This window comes from Ochotona curzoniae, unplaced genomic scaffold (assembly GCF_017591425.1).
Source record: "Ochotona curzoniae isolate NIBS_2020 unplaced genomic scaffold, NIBS_Ocur_1.0 contig_2692, whole genome shotgun sequence".
Classification (NCBI taxonomy): Eukaryota; Metazoa; Chordata; class Mammalia; order Lagomorpha; family Ochotonidae; genus Ochotona; species Ochotona curzoniae.
The window spans coordinates 20,985,578-21,001,804 of NW_024465556.1; the positions used below are offsets into that span (position 1 = coordinate 20,985,578).

The 16,227-nt window shown below is 54.1% G+C and overlaps 1 protein-coding gene across 2 annotated transcripts in view; it reads right to left on the bottom strand.

The window, feature by feature from the left end:
- Window positions 1-16,227, bottom strand: part of DLG5 (discs large MAGUK scaffold protein 5) — a 100,816-nt gene that overhangs the window by 44,510 nt on the left and 40,079 nt on the right. Inside the window, exons 2-5 of one of the 2 annotated variants that reach the window (XM_040976021.1) lie at window positions 13,038-13,106; window positions 3,567-3,729; window positions 1,666-1,809; window positions 916-1,099 (exon numbers count right to left, since the gene is read on the bottom strand). In XM_040976021.1, coding sequence (XP_040831955.1) covers window positions 916-1,099; window positions 1,666-1,809; window positions 3,567-3,729; window positions 13,038-13,106 — 560 coding nt within the window. The remainder of the gene's footprint in view (window positions 1-915; window positions 1,100-1,665; window positions 1,810-3,566; window positions 3,730-13,037; window positions 13,107-16,227) is intronic. The other variant, XM_040976022.1, reaches the window with a different exon arrangement.

Consider the following 16,227-nt stretch of genomic DNA (forward strand, 5'->3'; position numbering starts at 1 on the left):
GTGGCCCAGTGGGTAAAGTCCTCGCCTTGCATGCCCAGGATCCCATATGGGCACCAGTTCGTATCCTAGCCGCCCCATCCAGCTCCTTGCTTGTGGCCTGGGAATGCAGTCGAGGACAGCCCCAAAGCCTTGGGACCCTGCAACTGTGTGGGAGACCTGGAAGAAACTCCTGGCTCCTGGCTTCGGATTGGCTCAGCTCTGGCCGTTGAGGCCACTTGGGAAGTTAATCAATGGATGGAAGATCTTCCTCTCTGTCTCTCCAACTTTCCAATAAAAAAAAAATCATTAAAAAAGTGAAACCGTTTCACACTTAAAGTGCTTTTCAAATGCAAAGAAAGCCCCGCTAACTAACAGGTTGTTAGGTTACAGCCAGAGCATCTTCCGGTCTTGAATTTCCAACAACCAGTAGGGACAGAACCCACAGCCTGCTCCTCCTGTATCTGTGAATGGCCTGAACAGCCCCTGAGCTGCGCATGGGGAAGAATCCACTCAGCGACACGCAGACAAGCTGGTATTTGGTCCGCTTGCCACTCACCATGTGCTGTGTCCACATGAACCAAAGAGCAAAGAAACTAACTGGGAACGCAAGACAGCAGCAGCAGCAAAAGGCCACACTCCCATCAAAACAATCAAAAATATCTCAGCAGTGAGAGCCACTCCAATCTCTCTATCTTCCACCTATAATTTCACACAATCCAAACCCAGGAAACAGGAACGGCATGCGTCCATCTGTTGAACAAAGCACCAGACAGCGGCTCCCAGATATGCCCGCACGCTCCACGAGGCCAACGTCCCAGGGACACAGGGACACCTGCTACATTACAGGGTGAGCTGCATGAAAGGGGCAAGCAGGTGTGTGGGTGAAGAGATGGGTGTGTGACTGGCTATGGTCTGACCCTGGCAGCCCGTCCCTACCTGCTGCTGCTGGGCACGGAGGTCGCCGATCTCCTTCTGGTCCTCCTCGTGGAGCCGCTTCATGTCCTCCCAGGACTGCCGCAGCAGGTTCCGCTCCCGCAACAGCTGTCCATTCTCCCGTCTCAGCATGTCCACGTCGTCCTTCAGCTGGGTTTGGTCGCTCAGGAGCCTGCTGTGGAGTGTGCTGAACGCCCCAAACAAACATATGCGCACTGAACCCCAGACAGCCTCCAATATCCCTACCCAGCCCAGCCTGGCACTCAAAGGGGGTCAAGACCCACCAATGGCCAAACTACCAGGACATAGGTCATTTCTTCAAAATCTGGCACTGCAAAGGGCATGGATCCCCCAAGCAAAGGAGAGAGAAAACCCTCCAGCACTGGGCCCAGCAAACATATGCACACAGGCAGCCAAGTCTCCTGTGGTCCTACACACACCTGCCCCACAGGGAACAGCTGTGTAGACCCTGAAGCCCAGCCATGTGCCTGCCCTCCCCCATACAGTTCTCAGACACTTTCCTATCTGCCAGGCTTTGCAAGCTGGCAGCAGGAAGATATGACAGGTGAGGAACCTGATTTTACAGTTAGAAAAACTGAGGCACAAATCGTCTTGTGGAAGACAGACCGCCTGTTTGCCATGGGACCAAGGCAAGACTAGAATCAGAGGCCCCAGCTCCAGGCCGGACTCAAGGACCAGACAGACAGCCGCTGCACAGGTGCCAGGAGCCCCTGCCCAGCGGGTGACACTCACTGGTAGAAGTCAGTCTCCTTGGCCACTTCCTCACACCTCTTCAAGGCATTCGTGTGCTGGTTCTGTAGGCTCTGTAGGTCCGACATGGCCCGCACACACTGGATCTTCAGCCTCTCGTAGTCAGGGTTCAGCCTGTGGTAGGCCCTGGCCCAGACAGCAGACAGTCCCCATGAATTTGGGCCTCAGGATTTCTGCTGACCAGGGAGCCATGTTCTGCAACACCCCAGTTTAGCAGGCACCCAATAGCGGTCTCAGCCACACCATGATCACGTGGTTGCCTGGCCTCACCCTGACCAGCAGAATCCGAGCCACCAGGAGTGAGGGAGACTGGCTGCTTGACTCCCTGCGTGGGTCTGCAGGGCTGAGAAGCAGAGAAGATGGTCCCTAGAAGCATCCATTAGTCTGTGCCATAGGCCAGGGTCCCCTCCCACCGCGCCCCCAACCCAGAAATTGGTGGTGTTGTTTCTCCTCTCTCCCAGGCACTGGTTTTCAATCCTGGGCACACATTCAAATACCAAAACACACACCCACACACGCAGCTACATGCCCTCGAATGTGGAGGGCACTGGCAATGGGCAGTCCCTGGATGCCAGCAAGGGTCCTTCATCAGGCCCAACCTGAGATCTCCTGAATCAGCAGCACCAGCCCCCTACGCAGCTGGTACAGGCACCTGGGGCCCTTCCCTGGAGTGGGCAGGGGGTGAAGGGCAGGGTGGTGAACGCTTTAGCTCTGCCAGCCTCACAGCCTCACAGTGGCCCCTTAACCAGGCTTTTGTGGTATGAAAGCAGCCGCAGGCAAGAATGACAAATGAGCATGGTTGTGTTGCAACAGTTTTCTTTATCGACAGACAGCAGGCCATATCTGGTATACAAGGCCGCAGTGTGCTAGCTCCTGCGTCTTCCTTTCCTTGCCTTAATTTTGTGCCATCTGACTAAGGGGCATATCCCATAAAGACAATCTCAGAGATGAGGCAGAGCCCCTGGGGCATCCCAGAGGCCCACACCCTGGAGGCTCTAGGTCTCCTGTGCCACACCTCACAGAGCACCCTGCCCTGGCATCGACCTCTAGATCTCTTCCGATGAAGCACAAAGATGCGGGGTGCCAAACACACACAGGGCAGGGAACAGCACAGGTATTTCCAAACCACACAGAGCTCCTCTGCACCCCAAGGCTGTTGGAGGCCCTCGGGGAGACAATGGCCAGCAGTCATGCACACGTGGACGCAAACACCCCTACACACTCTGGGAGAAAGCTGCTGGCAGACCCCTTTTCTCCCCTCCCCCTACACACAGGAGATGGCACCTGCACGCAGACTTGATGACAGGAGGCAGTGGGGAGGAGCAAAGAATGAAGGCAATCTTCCCCCATCACAAAGAAGAGGCCCAGTGAGGGGCAGTAGCAAGCCTGAGGCCAACCGACCAATCAGGGAATGAGACTACAGCAGGGCCTGGGTCTGTCCAGCAGCTGCTGGAACCACCTCCCACATGGCTATCTGCCAGGCAAGCAAAAATGGCGTGGAAGACAGGCCACGGGCTCCTCTGCAAGAGGATGCTCCTCTCACTCAAGTACGAGACTTTCAAGGGCTTTGCCAGCATATGGTGAGAACTGGCATGTATGCACGTGCGCACACACACACATACACCCCCCTGTTATCCCCACGTGGTGAGACTCAGGCCATAGGCTCCGAGTTTGATTTGGAGGAACAAGCTTGTGTTCCAACCTCCATGTCCCAGCCTGCAGGTATTGCCTCTAGGGCAGAGCTTTGGAGACAAGTTAGTCCATGGGCACAGCCCAGCCCTGCAACCCGGGTCTCCAAGAGCTCAGGGTAAGTGCCTGGGCTGCTGGCAGTAGATCAGTAACCCTAGGCCATGGGCCGAGCAGGGCAGCCAGCACATCCCTACCTTTTGTCGAAGGTTGTCCCATGAGTGGCGAAGGCCAGGCGCTTGCGTAGCTCGTTCCTCTCTCGGGTCATTAACCGCAGCTGAATGGACAGGTTCTCTACCTTCTCGTTCACCTGCCGGTCAGTGAGCAGGGGTGGTGGGGATGGCGCCTTCCCGGTGGTGCCTGCGGGAGGGCAGGAACAGTGTCAACTTGTATCCATGCTGCTTTCACAAGGAGCTCTTGGCTCCTGCCCACAGCTCACTGCTCCCAACAAGGCCCCAGAGGTGGAGTCTACTCATGCCCTCCCTGGCAAGGAGCTGTCTTGATGTGGAAGGCTCTGAAAAGACTGGGTAACCTCCTCCTCCTCCTCCACTATCACCCCACCACCTCCTCTTCCACTTTGTACTCCCTCTCCACCTCGTCCTCTCCCACCACCATGGCCTCCACCACCAGGCAAAGTCACTTCTGGGAGCTGTAGCTCAGGGCCAGTTCTATCTCAAGGTCATCAGTGGTACAGGAACTTCTCCAACTCTGACCACGTGGGGCTTCCCTTAGACACGCCCACTACCACCTGCCAATTGGGTCCAGGAGGAAACTTTCCACATGGGACCACCCACCTCAAGGCAGCATGAGCTGACTCACAAGCACTCAGAAAGGAGGGGCCTTGGCATTCACGGTCATGACCCACAGCACACCTACATGACTGCGACAGACATGGACATCCCAGGCATTAATTTAGTCTGCACAATAACCCTGCAGGTGGATGCTGATGCCATCATCACCATTTTACAGGTGGGAAGTGGAGGTTAGGTAACTGGACCGCCCACGGTGAGCTGGGACTCTGGAAGAGTCCAGGCAGCCAGGAGGGCCATATAGCAAGCATTCTGTGCCCACTGCCACGAAAACTACCTATGTGGGCAGCACTGTCTGCAGGCCTGGCCTGCCTGGCCATTTCTGAAATGTTCTGCGTGTTATGCTGCCCAATCCCCCCAACCAGGTTCTATTGTCATCCTCACCATGACCATGAGGCAACAAAATCTCACCCAGGTGTGGGCATTCAGCTGCAAAGCCTGCATCCCGCATCAGAGGACCGGGATTCAAGGCCCCAGCTTTGGTGTCCCTCCTGATAGACAACCTGGGAGTGACCAGATGATGGCTCAAGTCTTAGGTCTCTGTCTTAGATGACCTGGAGTGAGTTCCTGGCTCCTGGCTCCTGACTCTAGCCCGGTCCAGCAGTATCCACTGTGGGCACTGGAGCAGTGAACCGGCAGAGTGAGAAATTTCTTTTCCTTGGTTTCAATCTCTATCTCTCTACTTCCCAAATAAATAAAAATAATTAAAAAAAAAAAAAAAAACTCGGGGCCCGGCGCGGTGGCGCAAGTGGTTAAAGGTCCTCGCCTTGCACACCCGGGATCCCATATGGGCGCCGGTTCTAATCCCGGCAGCCCAGCTTCCCTTCCAGCTCCCTGCCTGTGGCCTGGGAAAGCAGTCGAGGACGGCCCAAGGCTTTGGGAACCTGCACCCGCGTGGGAGACCCGGAAGAGGCTCCTGGCTTCGGATCGGCATAGTATCGGCCCGTTGCGCTCACTTGGGGAGTGAATCATCGGACGGAAGATCTTCCTCTCTGTCTCTCCTCTCTGTATATCCGCCTTTCCAATGAAAAAATAATAAAAATAAATCTTTAAAAAAAAAAAAAAAAACTCATCAAGGTTGAATAGTGTGTCCAATCACCAAGCCAGTGAAGAATGGCATCAGGATTCAAACCTTTAACCGTCCCACAGCTTGAGGCTTTCATGGCTAAGATCCAGGCTTTGCTCTTAGGATCTCTGTATGTTCCTAACAGTAACTGAGGACTCCGACAGACCTCAGTTTAAAAGCACTATAGCTATCTAATCCCATCTACCAGATTTAACAATTAAAACCAACAGACAACATTGTAGCAGGGCACAGAAAGTCATCATCTGCAAAGCTGGCATCGCACTTGGACACCGGCTCATGTCCCAGCTGCTCCACTTCAGATCCAGTTCTCTGCTTACAGCCTGGGAGGGCAGCAGAGAATGGCTTAAGCCCTTGGGCCCCTGCACCCCCACAAGAGACCTAGAAGAAGCTTCTGGCTCTCGGCTTGGGATTAGCTCAGCTCCAGCCATTATGGCCATTTGGGAGGTGAATCAGCAGACTGTTTCTCCTCTCTGTAATTCTGCTTTTCAAATAAGAATAAATTGACCCAGCATGGTAGCAGCTATCGTCCTTGTCTTGCACGCGCCAGGATATATGGGTGCCATTTCATGTCCCGGCTGTTCCACTTCCCTTCCAGCTCCCTGCTTGTGGCCTGGGAAAGCAGTAGGGGACAGTCCAAAGCCTTGGGATCTTGCACCAGCACAGGAGACCCAGGAGAGGTTCCTGGCTCCTGGCTTCAGATAGGCGTAGTCCTGGCCAATGCAGCTAATTGGAGAGTGAACCAGTGGATGGAAGATCTTGCTCCTCTCTGTCTCTCTGTAAATCTGACTTTGCAATAAAATAAATAAATCTTTAAAAAAAGAACAAGAAGAAATCTTTCCAAAAAAATAGAAATCTACCGCATAATCATAAGTTGTTGTTTTTTTTTTTTTTTTAAGGAAAACTAACTTTCCTTCCCCAATAGAAAACACAAAAACAAGGTGAAAAGGGGGGATGTTTGGCATTCCTGTTTAAAATCTGCCATGCTCCTGACCTGGCTGGAGCATGTCCAAGTACTGCCACCACATGACCTGATGGAGCTGTGGAAGCCTTCATCTCGCATCCTGCAAGGATAGGAATGGAGTAGGCAGTAAACACCCCAGTGCCACTGTGGGAACAGCTGTAACCTCATGGTCCAAGAGGACAGCAGTTCGGGGCCACAATCAGGGAGGTGTCAAAAGCCAGGGTCAGGGCCAGAAAGCAGGCATGGGCTGTAGAACAGTGTCTTTGAGACCTCAGGAATTCTCATCTCTGTTTTGCAAGTGAGGCAACAGGACTACGCATCTCCAGCTTTTGGAGAAGCTAGCGAGGGAAGGGCAGAAGTAGGAGTCATCAGATCAGCTCATCCTAAGGCACAGGGCATCTCAGTGACCAGCCGTGAGGCCCTGGGAGCAGTTGGCCATGCCAGCCATGACACCCACAACAACAAACAGAGCCTGACAAGTGTTGAACACGGCCTAGGTGCTGTGTTCCATACCCAACACACCTCACCTTTGTCTCCCTCATCCCCACGGCTCCTGGCAGGTGTGTGCAGGCACTGGCCCAAGAAAGACGTCAAAGATGAGCACACAGCTAAGAGAATCCTCACTGTGAACTGAGCAACAAAGGTGCAACATGACCTCCAAATCTGCCCCGAAGGACTAGACACACAGAAACTTGCCCAAGGGCAGGCTCTTGGCCTTGGAGGAAAACATCGGGGAGGCAAAGGGGCAGGGAGGGCCCAGCCTGCAGTGGGGGTGGACCTCAAGTCCAACCCCAAGATGTGCTGTGCCAGAAAGTTCCCCAACAGTAGCAGGTGCTGCAACTACCTTCCTGGGCCCAACCACATACAGAGACAGCCTTCATCTTTTTGCTCACGTTTGGGGACTGAGAGGTCCTGACAATGTGGTCTTACTGGTCAACAGGTTGCCATGGAAGCAGTCTGACTCGTGCATGGAAGGGAGCCTGCAGCTGCCCAGCAGATTCTTCGCAGAACTTGGGTAAAATCTGTGTTTGCATGCACCCTCTTCTGGCCTGAGTTCTATCTCAATAGGACTACAAGGTGCCAACATGACTTCTCTCCTGAAGTCTCCAAAGACACCTGCCAGTGCCCCTGACACTCACACATACCTACAGTGACAGCTGGACCAAAACAGCAACACCACCAAGTGCTGGCAAGGATGCAGCTAGACTTGCCAAACCGGACCCTCGGACACTGCCCGCAGGCACACAGGGTGACATAGTTGCATTAGCTGCCAGGAAAGCAACCTCTTCCCTGGCTAGACAAGGCCACCCAGCAAGCCCATGTGTGAGAGCTGACCCAAGAGAAAGGAAAAAACACACGCACCCCAAAGAACAGCACATGGCTTGAGGAGAGAATGAGTCTATGTCCCCCACACAGGCAGTGCGCTTCAACACCCACAGAAATCAGCTGCTGTCACGAACCTCCGAGGCACATGGAGGCAGGTTCACTCCCAGGGTTTCAGTTGCACAGAATAAGCCATTCCACAGAACACAAACCCACGAGAGGAGGAGGAAAAGGAAGCCTACAAAGACATACACTAGGGAACTTTCCAGGGGGAGAGTACCTCTCTGTATCTTAAGTCTGGCAGTGGTATGATCATAAAAACTAAATGAGGCATACATTCTGGGGCATGAAATTTAAACCTGTAACTCTTAATATAATTTTTAAGTTAAAAAACATTTCTGCAGACCTGGAGCGATAGACTGATGGCTAAATCCTTGCCTTGCATCCTCCAGGATCTCATGCGGGACTGGTTCATGTCCCAGCAGCTCCACTTTCCATCCAGCTTCCTGCTTGTGGCCTGGGAAAGCAGTAGAGAATGGCCCAAAGCTTTAGACCCTGCACCCCTGTGGGAGACCCAGAAGAAGCTCCTGGCACCTGGCATTGGATCAGCTCAGCTCCAGTCACTGTGGCCACTTGGAGAGTGAACCAGTGGATGGAAGATGGAGGAGAGAAAGAAAAAAAAGGAAGAAGAAAGAAAATATTTTTGCACACAGTGGCCTGACCTGAAGCCATGTCCCTGGGACTGCAGTGGCAAGTGGAGGACCACCACCTCCCACCCCTGTAATACAGAAAGTACCAAAGGTACTAACTGGACCTCAGATGCCTTTCCCTCTGCTCTGATGGCTTTGGCCTGTGCAATCCACCTCCCCCAACCTCATGCCTTTCTCTGCCCAAGCCCAGAGCGCACTGGAGAAAAGAGGAATTCTTCCCCTTCCCTCCAGTGTGCCAGACACGGCACAGAAGGGCAGAGGACTTAGTACCACAATGGCCCCAAACACTGGAGAGTGCCAGGCCTGCATAGGCCCTGGATGGCAGATACAGGGTAGTTGCCAGCTGGAACTGAATTTTGAGTGAATATCCATGCAGACGGGAGGGAGCAGGCCATGAGATCAGAGCCACCCTTGCCCTGCACCAACACCTGGCTCAGCCCCCACCACACACTGGCGTGGCTTGCCCACAGCCCTGCAGCTGAGGGTCACCTTGGACTGAACCCAGTGTCATCCTCACGCTCAAGCTGGCCCCAGGGGCAGCCTCCTTCATCTTATCTTCAGCTGGGTCAGTGGCAACCTTGCCTCAGAGCCCCGGGGCCTGTGCTCCCAGAAGCCAAGGAGGAAACTGGCAGTGGTGAAAAGTGGTCTGGCCACACAGAGACACCTGGGGACCTTCCTGGCCAACTCCAGGCCTGATTGTTGGGAGTGGGAAACAAAGCAGTGGCAGGACACTGGCCTCTGCCACTGTCCACTGGGGTATCCAGCCAGAGTCACCCACAGCCCGGGCCAGTCAAAGGTCTCCCAGCCTCAGCCCTAGACCTGCGACATCACCAATACACACTCAGGTGCCTTCCTGATCTCCAGAACTACAAACCCCGAGGGTGCTTCCCAGCACTGCATGTCCTAACCCCTCCTGGTAAGTCTGACATCCATCTCTTCAGCTCCGGTCTGGACCGGCCTAACACTGTACTTGCTGCCCAGGGCAGGTCATCCTCTGGATTGTGTCACTGGTTGTCTGGCAGCTGCTGTACTTCAGGCTAAACTCCTTTTCCAGATGAGGATGTGGCGAGGACAAGAGATGGACATCCTCCTTAGTCCGGCGGCCAGAATAGCTCAGCTCCCCCCACCTCCCTGTACTCAGAATGGAAACCTATCTCCCTCGCCCCCCAGCACAGCAGCTGAGGTCTTGCCCTGCCCTTGAAGTCTCCAGCCAGATACAGTAATACTCCCAGTCCATGATTCACGCCTGACAAAGGACAAGCAGCAGAAGCTGACTGCTTCTGGTCAGCTCCAACATGGGAACATTTCCAGTAAGGCACGGCTCACGCGCCACCTTCTCCAGGGAGCCTTTCCTACTTTCCCTATCGGAACTAACCACTCCCTCCTCTGTTTTGCTGGCAGCATGCACACAGAACACGGGGTGATAAGAGAGCAAGGGGTCCCCACAGGGCTGATGAACTGGGAGAAAATGGGCTTTGTAAAAAGCTGGTGATAGAGAACACCTGAGGTCCCCTTATTCCCCAGGTGAGGTTCCCAGGCACTATCAGAGAAAACACACACCAGGATGCCCTCCTGATCACTGAATATCACCTGACATTCTGTCCCCTATAGTTTTTTTTTAAGACTTATTTATTTTTGTTGGTAGATCAGATTTACAGAAAGAAGAAAAGACAAAGATCTTCCATCTGCTTGTTCACTCCTGAAATCGTCAAAATGGCCAGAGCTGAGCCAATTCGAAGCCAAAGCCTGGAGCTTCTTCCAGGTCTCCTGTATGTGTGTGCAAGGTCCCAAAGCTTTGAGCTTATCTTCTACTGCTTTTCCAGGCCACAAGCAGGGGGCTGAATTGGAAGTGGAGCAGCTGGGACATGAACCAGCGCCCAAATAGGATCCAAGCACTTCCAAGGGAAGGATTTAGCTATTGAGTCATTGCACCAAGTTCTACAGGTTTCTTTTTAAAATATTTCTTTCATGTATTTGAAAATCAGAGACCGAAAGACTGGAAGAGACAGAGTAAGAAAGACCATCCATCTGCTGCTGGTCTTTCCAAATAGCCCTATGCTGTAAACTCCATCCGGGTCTCCCACATGGGTGCAGCGACCCAAACACTTGGGCTGTCTTCCACTGCTTCCCCTGCTGCATTAACAGGGAGCTGGCTCGGCGGCACAGCAGCGGGGACTGGGACTGGTGCTTTACTATGTGATGTCAGATATGTGGGGAGGAAGGAGGATGTACACATTTGCCACATTACCACACAGAACTCTGGTTTCTTCTCAGGCAGACAGAAGTGGCAAAGCCAAGAGGAGAAGGACCCTCACTCCCCTTTTCCTAAGATTTCACAAAAACCATGCAGGGTGGCAGAGGTGCGCTTATGAAGGGCTCTGCTTCTCATCAGAAACCCTCTGGTGGGTGCTGGGGTCCCACAACCATCCTCCCTGGTCATGCCTCCCACTCCCACAGATGTCCAAGTTTCCTCTCTAGGGATTAGCCGAGACCTGACAACCTCAAACCTGGAGGTTATTAACCCGTGATGCTGGACCCTCCCTCAGAGTTCCTGATATGGTCAGGTATAGCGTAAAGGAGCATCAACATGGTGTAGCAGGTCAAGTTGCCGCCTGCAATGAAGACATCCCACAGGGGTGCAAATCTGAGTCCCGGCTGCTCCATGTCCCATCAAGCTCCCTGCTAACACACCTGGGAAAGCAGTGGAGGATGGCCCAAGTGCTTGGGCCCCTGCACCTATGTGGAGACCTAGAAGAAGGTCCAGGATCCTAGCTTCAGCCTGGCCCAGCTCTGGCCATTGTGGCCATTTCAGGAGTGAACCAGCAGATGGGAGATCTTTCTTTCTGGCTCTCCTTCTCTTTATAAATCTGCCTTTCTAATAAAAAATCTTTAAATATAAATAAATAAAATAAAATCCCAATGGAGTGATGCGCCTTGCAGTGCAGGGGACAGAAAGGATGCCGAGTGGATGTATTGTGATGGGGTGCCTTCTTGAGCTCTAGGCTGGGCTCACGTGAGGTTACAGGGCCACCACATCACACAGCAGTACAACTTCACTGGACCACATCACAGTCTCACACTCAGCCTACTGTTGACCAAAAGGTGCTCTGGCTCAATAAGGATGTGACATAAAGTTGCCAAGGAACCTTGGACAGTGGGCCCAGCAGTGTCCCCACTAAGCCCAAGGCAGCCATGGGGCTGGGGGGCGGAAGAGTATCAAGGGTCAAACTGTGCAGTCCCCAGCAGGCACTGAGGTCCCAACCCAGCCATGTCAAAGTGAAAACAACACTGAATGGACTTGGCGTCCCAGACCTATACAGGCATTCAAACTGACAAGGACTTCTGTTAAGAGAGAACAGATTTGTGTGAATGATGAAGGGTAGGAACTCAGGAGAAGCGAGGTCTTGGGTTATGGGGGTAGGAGGGGCATTCCCCAAGCCTGCTTCCCTTGCTCCCTCTGCTTCCAGTCCACTGAGTGATCATTCTTGTCCACCCAATCTTTCAATGCCAGCCTCCCTTAGGTGCCACCACTAATGGGACCACCTTATTTTGGGTGGTACCAATGACGGTCAGCGCCCACCAGAAGCAGGGAGAGTGGCCTGGAATAGACCCTCCCCCATGGCCCCTAAAGAGCACAGTCCTGACAACAACTAAGACCTCTGGATCCAGAGCTGAGAGCAACGGTCTGCCATGCAGGCCTCCCTCTTTGGGACACGGCATGCTGGCAGCCTGAGAACACTAATACCGACCAGCCCAGCAGGTAGCTGCTTTCCTCCTGATTATGCATGCGATGGTCTCCCCAGGGACCCTGAGATTCACATGTGTGGGGGCCATTTCTGCCTTACTCACTGCTGCTCCCACATTTCATAGGAAGCACATAGTAGGTGGGGTGACCCATGAGCAGTCTGCCCTGGCCAGTGCCAGATCCCCAGGTATGTGACTTCCCCTCCGGGAATGCCAATGTCCTTCCCCAGCTGCAGATCAGCCCTCTGAGCCCTTCCAGCTCACCCACTCCAGATGTCACAGCTGCAGGTGAGGGACCCAGCATGGTCACAGGGTAGCATCTGAAGCTACACAGCAGGGATGCTGGACACAAAGGTGGGACAGTGACTTTTCTCTTGGCAAACTAAGTGCAGGGCAACCAAGACCGGCTACTCCTATCCCCAGCGCATCAAGCTACCCAGTTACCCGCTCCTGTCCTGGAAGACAGTCCCAGAAGAGCCAGCTGCCCTGACCTTGGATGCACTACCCTGGCCCTTGCACCACACTGGGGATGTCCATGTCCTGACAAAGGCAAATGGCAAAACATATACCTCCAAGTACCCATTTCCCTGCCAGCCAGATTATGCTATGGATGTGGTATGAGTGTCCCCAAGGGTGTGTGTGTGTTGAGGGGGACACCTAGTTCCCAGTGTGGCCTAGAGGGAAGCAGTCAGGTGGGTACCCCCTAGGAAGTGATGTGGTCCTTGTGTGTCTGCAGGTGGCTCCTAGAGAAAGGATGAACACACCCTCCCCAGTCTCCTGTCTCTCTGGCACTCACTGTCTTGTGGGGACCCACCCAAAGAGGTCCTAGAAAAGACTGAACAAATGGGGACTCCTCAATCTGAGACTTTGAGCTCCCCAAAGCAAACACTTTTTATTAAGAGCTATCCAGCCTTGGTGGGAGGCAGGGGTGTCCTTCAGCAGAGACAAGTGTCAGAGGAGATGGTCCTGTGATGCCCATGCCATGACCCCTTGCCCACCTATCCCTGGGGAGCCCAGGCGACTGTGGTACTCACCCACACTGCTGAGGGAGCTGCTGCTCTCCGAGTCTGACGGCATGATGGACAGGACACTGTAAGTAGAACCTGGGGAATGGAAGGAGAGACCATTTGTGACTGGGTCCAAGGGGGTCACTCATCCGTGGCCCAGGCCATGGTCAAACTAGCTGATCTCTGCAAGCCAGGGCTCGGACTCTGACCTCCGCCAGCCCTTCCACCTTGCCTTACCCACACTCTGCAACTCAGGACACTGGTCGAGGGGTGTGGAGGCCTGCTGGGACATGTCGGGCAGGGCTCAGCAAGAGAGCAGCTTGTCCCAGGGCACACCGAGCTGTGGGGATTTCCTACAGATCTTTACCAACAGGATTCTGTCCCCCACGCCGAGGGTGGCCGAACACAAATTAAACATCAACTCAAACTTCCTGCTCTCCTCCCGACTGCTCCATACTTACATTCTAATTGCATCCAAGCTCAGGCCCTGAACAACTTATCAGGGTCTGCCATTATTAAAAATCATCCAGGGGGAGGGGTGGCATAACAAGCTAATCTATCTCTTCTAGTCCAACCCCCAATATGGGCCCCAGTTCAAGTGCCAGCTGCTCCACTTCCAATCCAGCTCCCTGCTGATGGTCGGGGAAACCACCAGAGAACAGTACAACTACTTGAGCAATTGCCACTCATGTGGGAAACCGAGATGGAGTTCCAGGCTCCAGGCTTCAGCTTGGCCCAGCCCTAGCTGTTGCAGCCATTTGGGGAGTGAACCAATCCCCCGCCCTCCCTCTCCCCTTTCTGTAAACCTTTAAAAAAGAATAATAACATTACAAGCAATTAAAGTCACTACAGCCAGAGAAGTGAGCAGCACATATTTCCCAACCTGCCCCGTCCCACATCCCAGTCATCAGTCAACACAGCTGTGAACACACGGTCATCACAGATAAATTCAAATGTTTTCAAACCTGGGGGTTACCTGTCTGGCTTCAGGAAAAGCCTCTGTATAGGATGTGTAGTTTCTGAATCTAGCTCTGCCTACATACCAGCAATCAGGCATGCTGAGCAAGTTGCTACAGTTTCCCAAACCTAGACTTCCGGGTGGAGGGCAAGGACCGCAGGGGTGGGAAGGTACTCCAGCAGAAAGACGGATGCAGGGGAGCAGATGCAAGAGGAAGGGGGTGCTGGTAGCCACGAGGCAAGGCTAGTGGCCAAGAACAGTAGCATTTCCTGAGAACCTCTGAGAAACATGAGACAAGAACAGACAGGAGGGTGGCCTGGGGGGCTGTGCAGGCATCCTGCCTTGCAGCAGGACTGTTGGAAGAGACAATGTGTCCCCCAGGGTCCTCGACAGCAGAGCACAGCAGGGAGATGCTGGGGAAAGCCATGGCTCTGAACAGGCCAGGACAGCAGGGAACTGGCACGGAGGCCCACTGCTCACCTGACACTGCAGTCACAGGCAACACACACAAAGCACCTGGAGGAGACGGAACTGGAACACCCCATTCCACCCCAGGCTTCTGTGGTCCTCCTAAAGAGATGACAACCCAACACACAGTGTCTGCTTTGCTGTGTGTTCACTCCATGAAGCAGTAAGCATCACGGATGGTTCAAATCTTCTCACACCCATAGCGCAGGCCCGAAGGGGGTTCAGTCGGAGGCAATCAAGGGCTAAGCCACTGACAGGAAGATGGAGAACCCAGCATGCTGTCTTCAGGAATTTCTGAACTCTGCTGTCTGTTTAAAATTGTAATTTCCCTCTCCACAGGGGCAAGGCAGTCTAGCCAGCTGTTAAGCTGGTGGGCTGTGTTCAAAGGATGCCTACTCAGAAAAGCAGGCATACATAAACTCTCCCACTTGCGGCTCCAGAACTTGGCGAGCCGACTCCATCCGGTTTGCGACACTGGCGACCAGCACTGCTGCTGGGGGCCTGGCCTCCTTCTCAGCGCTGACATCAGCGGCGCCCCATCTCCCAGCACACCGCCCCTCCTTTGCAACCGTCTCCTCCCCCGTGGCAAGTTTCCACTGGTAATTAAACTTGGCAGGCGCCCTTCTCTCTTCCCACCCACCAGTCTCCCTCCGCGGTTGGGTGAGTCCATGGGCCAGCTGACACACATTCTGTTCCTCATCGCTGTCTCCAAGGTTCTGATAGGGGGCTCTGGGGCCTGACATCTCCATCTGCAGCTCAGGGCACTCACCCACCAACCTCACCCCAAGTGGCTGGCAGGGTTCCTAGGAGCTGGTACGGGGACAGCAAGGAAAATTGGACAGAATCCAGCGTATACAATGTTCCCAGAGCCTTGGACGTCATTAAGGGGACAAAGGAGCCCACAGATGACACTGTCATGGGCAGGCTTTGTCTCTCTGTGGTTATTATCGTCCTCAGGGCCCGTGTGGTTGGGGCTGTTGGGAAATGGCAAAAAGAGACTCCTCCTTCTCCAAAGTCGCTCCGTGTCCTCCCACAGTCAGCAGCCTCTGCCGGCCTGCCAGGGAATCCTGGCTATGGAGGACTGCATGCTCCACACGGCTCCCCAGACACAGGACTGCAGGCAGCAACCACAGCCTCCTGCAGCTGCTCACAGAGACCCCGGAGGAGGCTATCCAGTACCAGTGGCATGACGGGGAAAGAACTCAGCAAGGCAAAATGGAGAGCAGGCTTAGATAGACGGTTGCACCAGTGGGGCCTTCCTTATTGCCCGAGCAATTCCCAGGTCCCCCCCACACCCCACCACAACACACAGGACAGGCTCTGATGCAGCTGATAAGAGGGGGGCCTGGGACTCTGCAAGGAGGACAAGCCCCCAGGGGTACGTGGCTTCCAGACCCTGGGAGGTGGAGGAGGAGAGGGGGGACATAGCAGGTGGGATGTAGATGGCGGCAGCATGGAGGTGGGGAGCAGAAGCCTGGGCAGGTGGCCCTCGAGGCCTGCCCAGCCACAGCAGTGTCTGTGCCCTTGAGAGGAGCCTGCCCAGCCCCTGCCTACTCTGTTTACTCTGACTCAGCGGCACTGGGTCACCAAGACCACTTCAAAAGAGTTTCCAGTAAAAGCACCCAAGCGATAAGAGAATGCCCCACCCCTCCGAGGCCTCTCCCAAAGGCCCACGGGGCCCAGGAGATGGGACTGCAACCCTTAACACGCCCCTCATTCACTGGGAGGAGACACAGTGACTCACACATAGCAGCTGAACCAGCACACACAGGTCTCTCTGTCCCCCGGAGG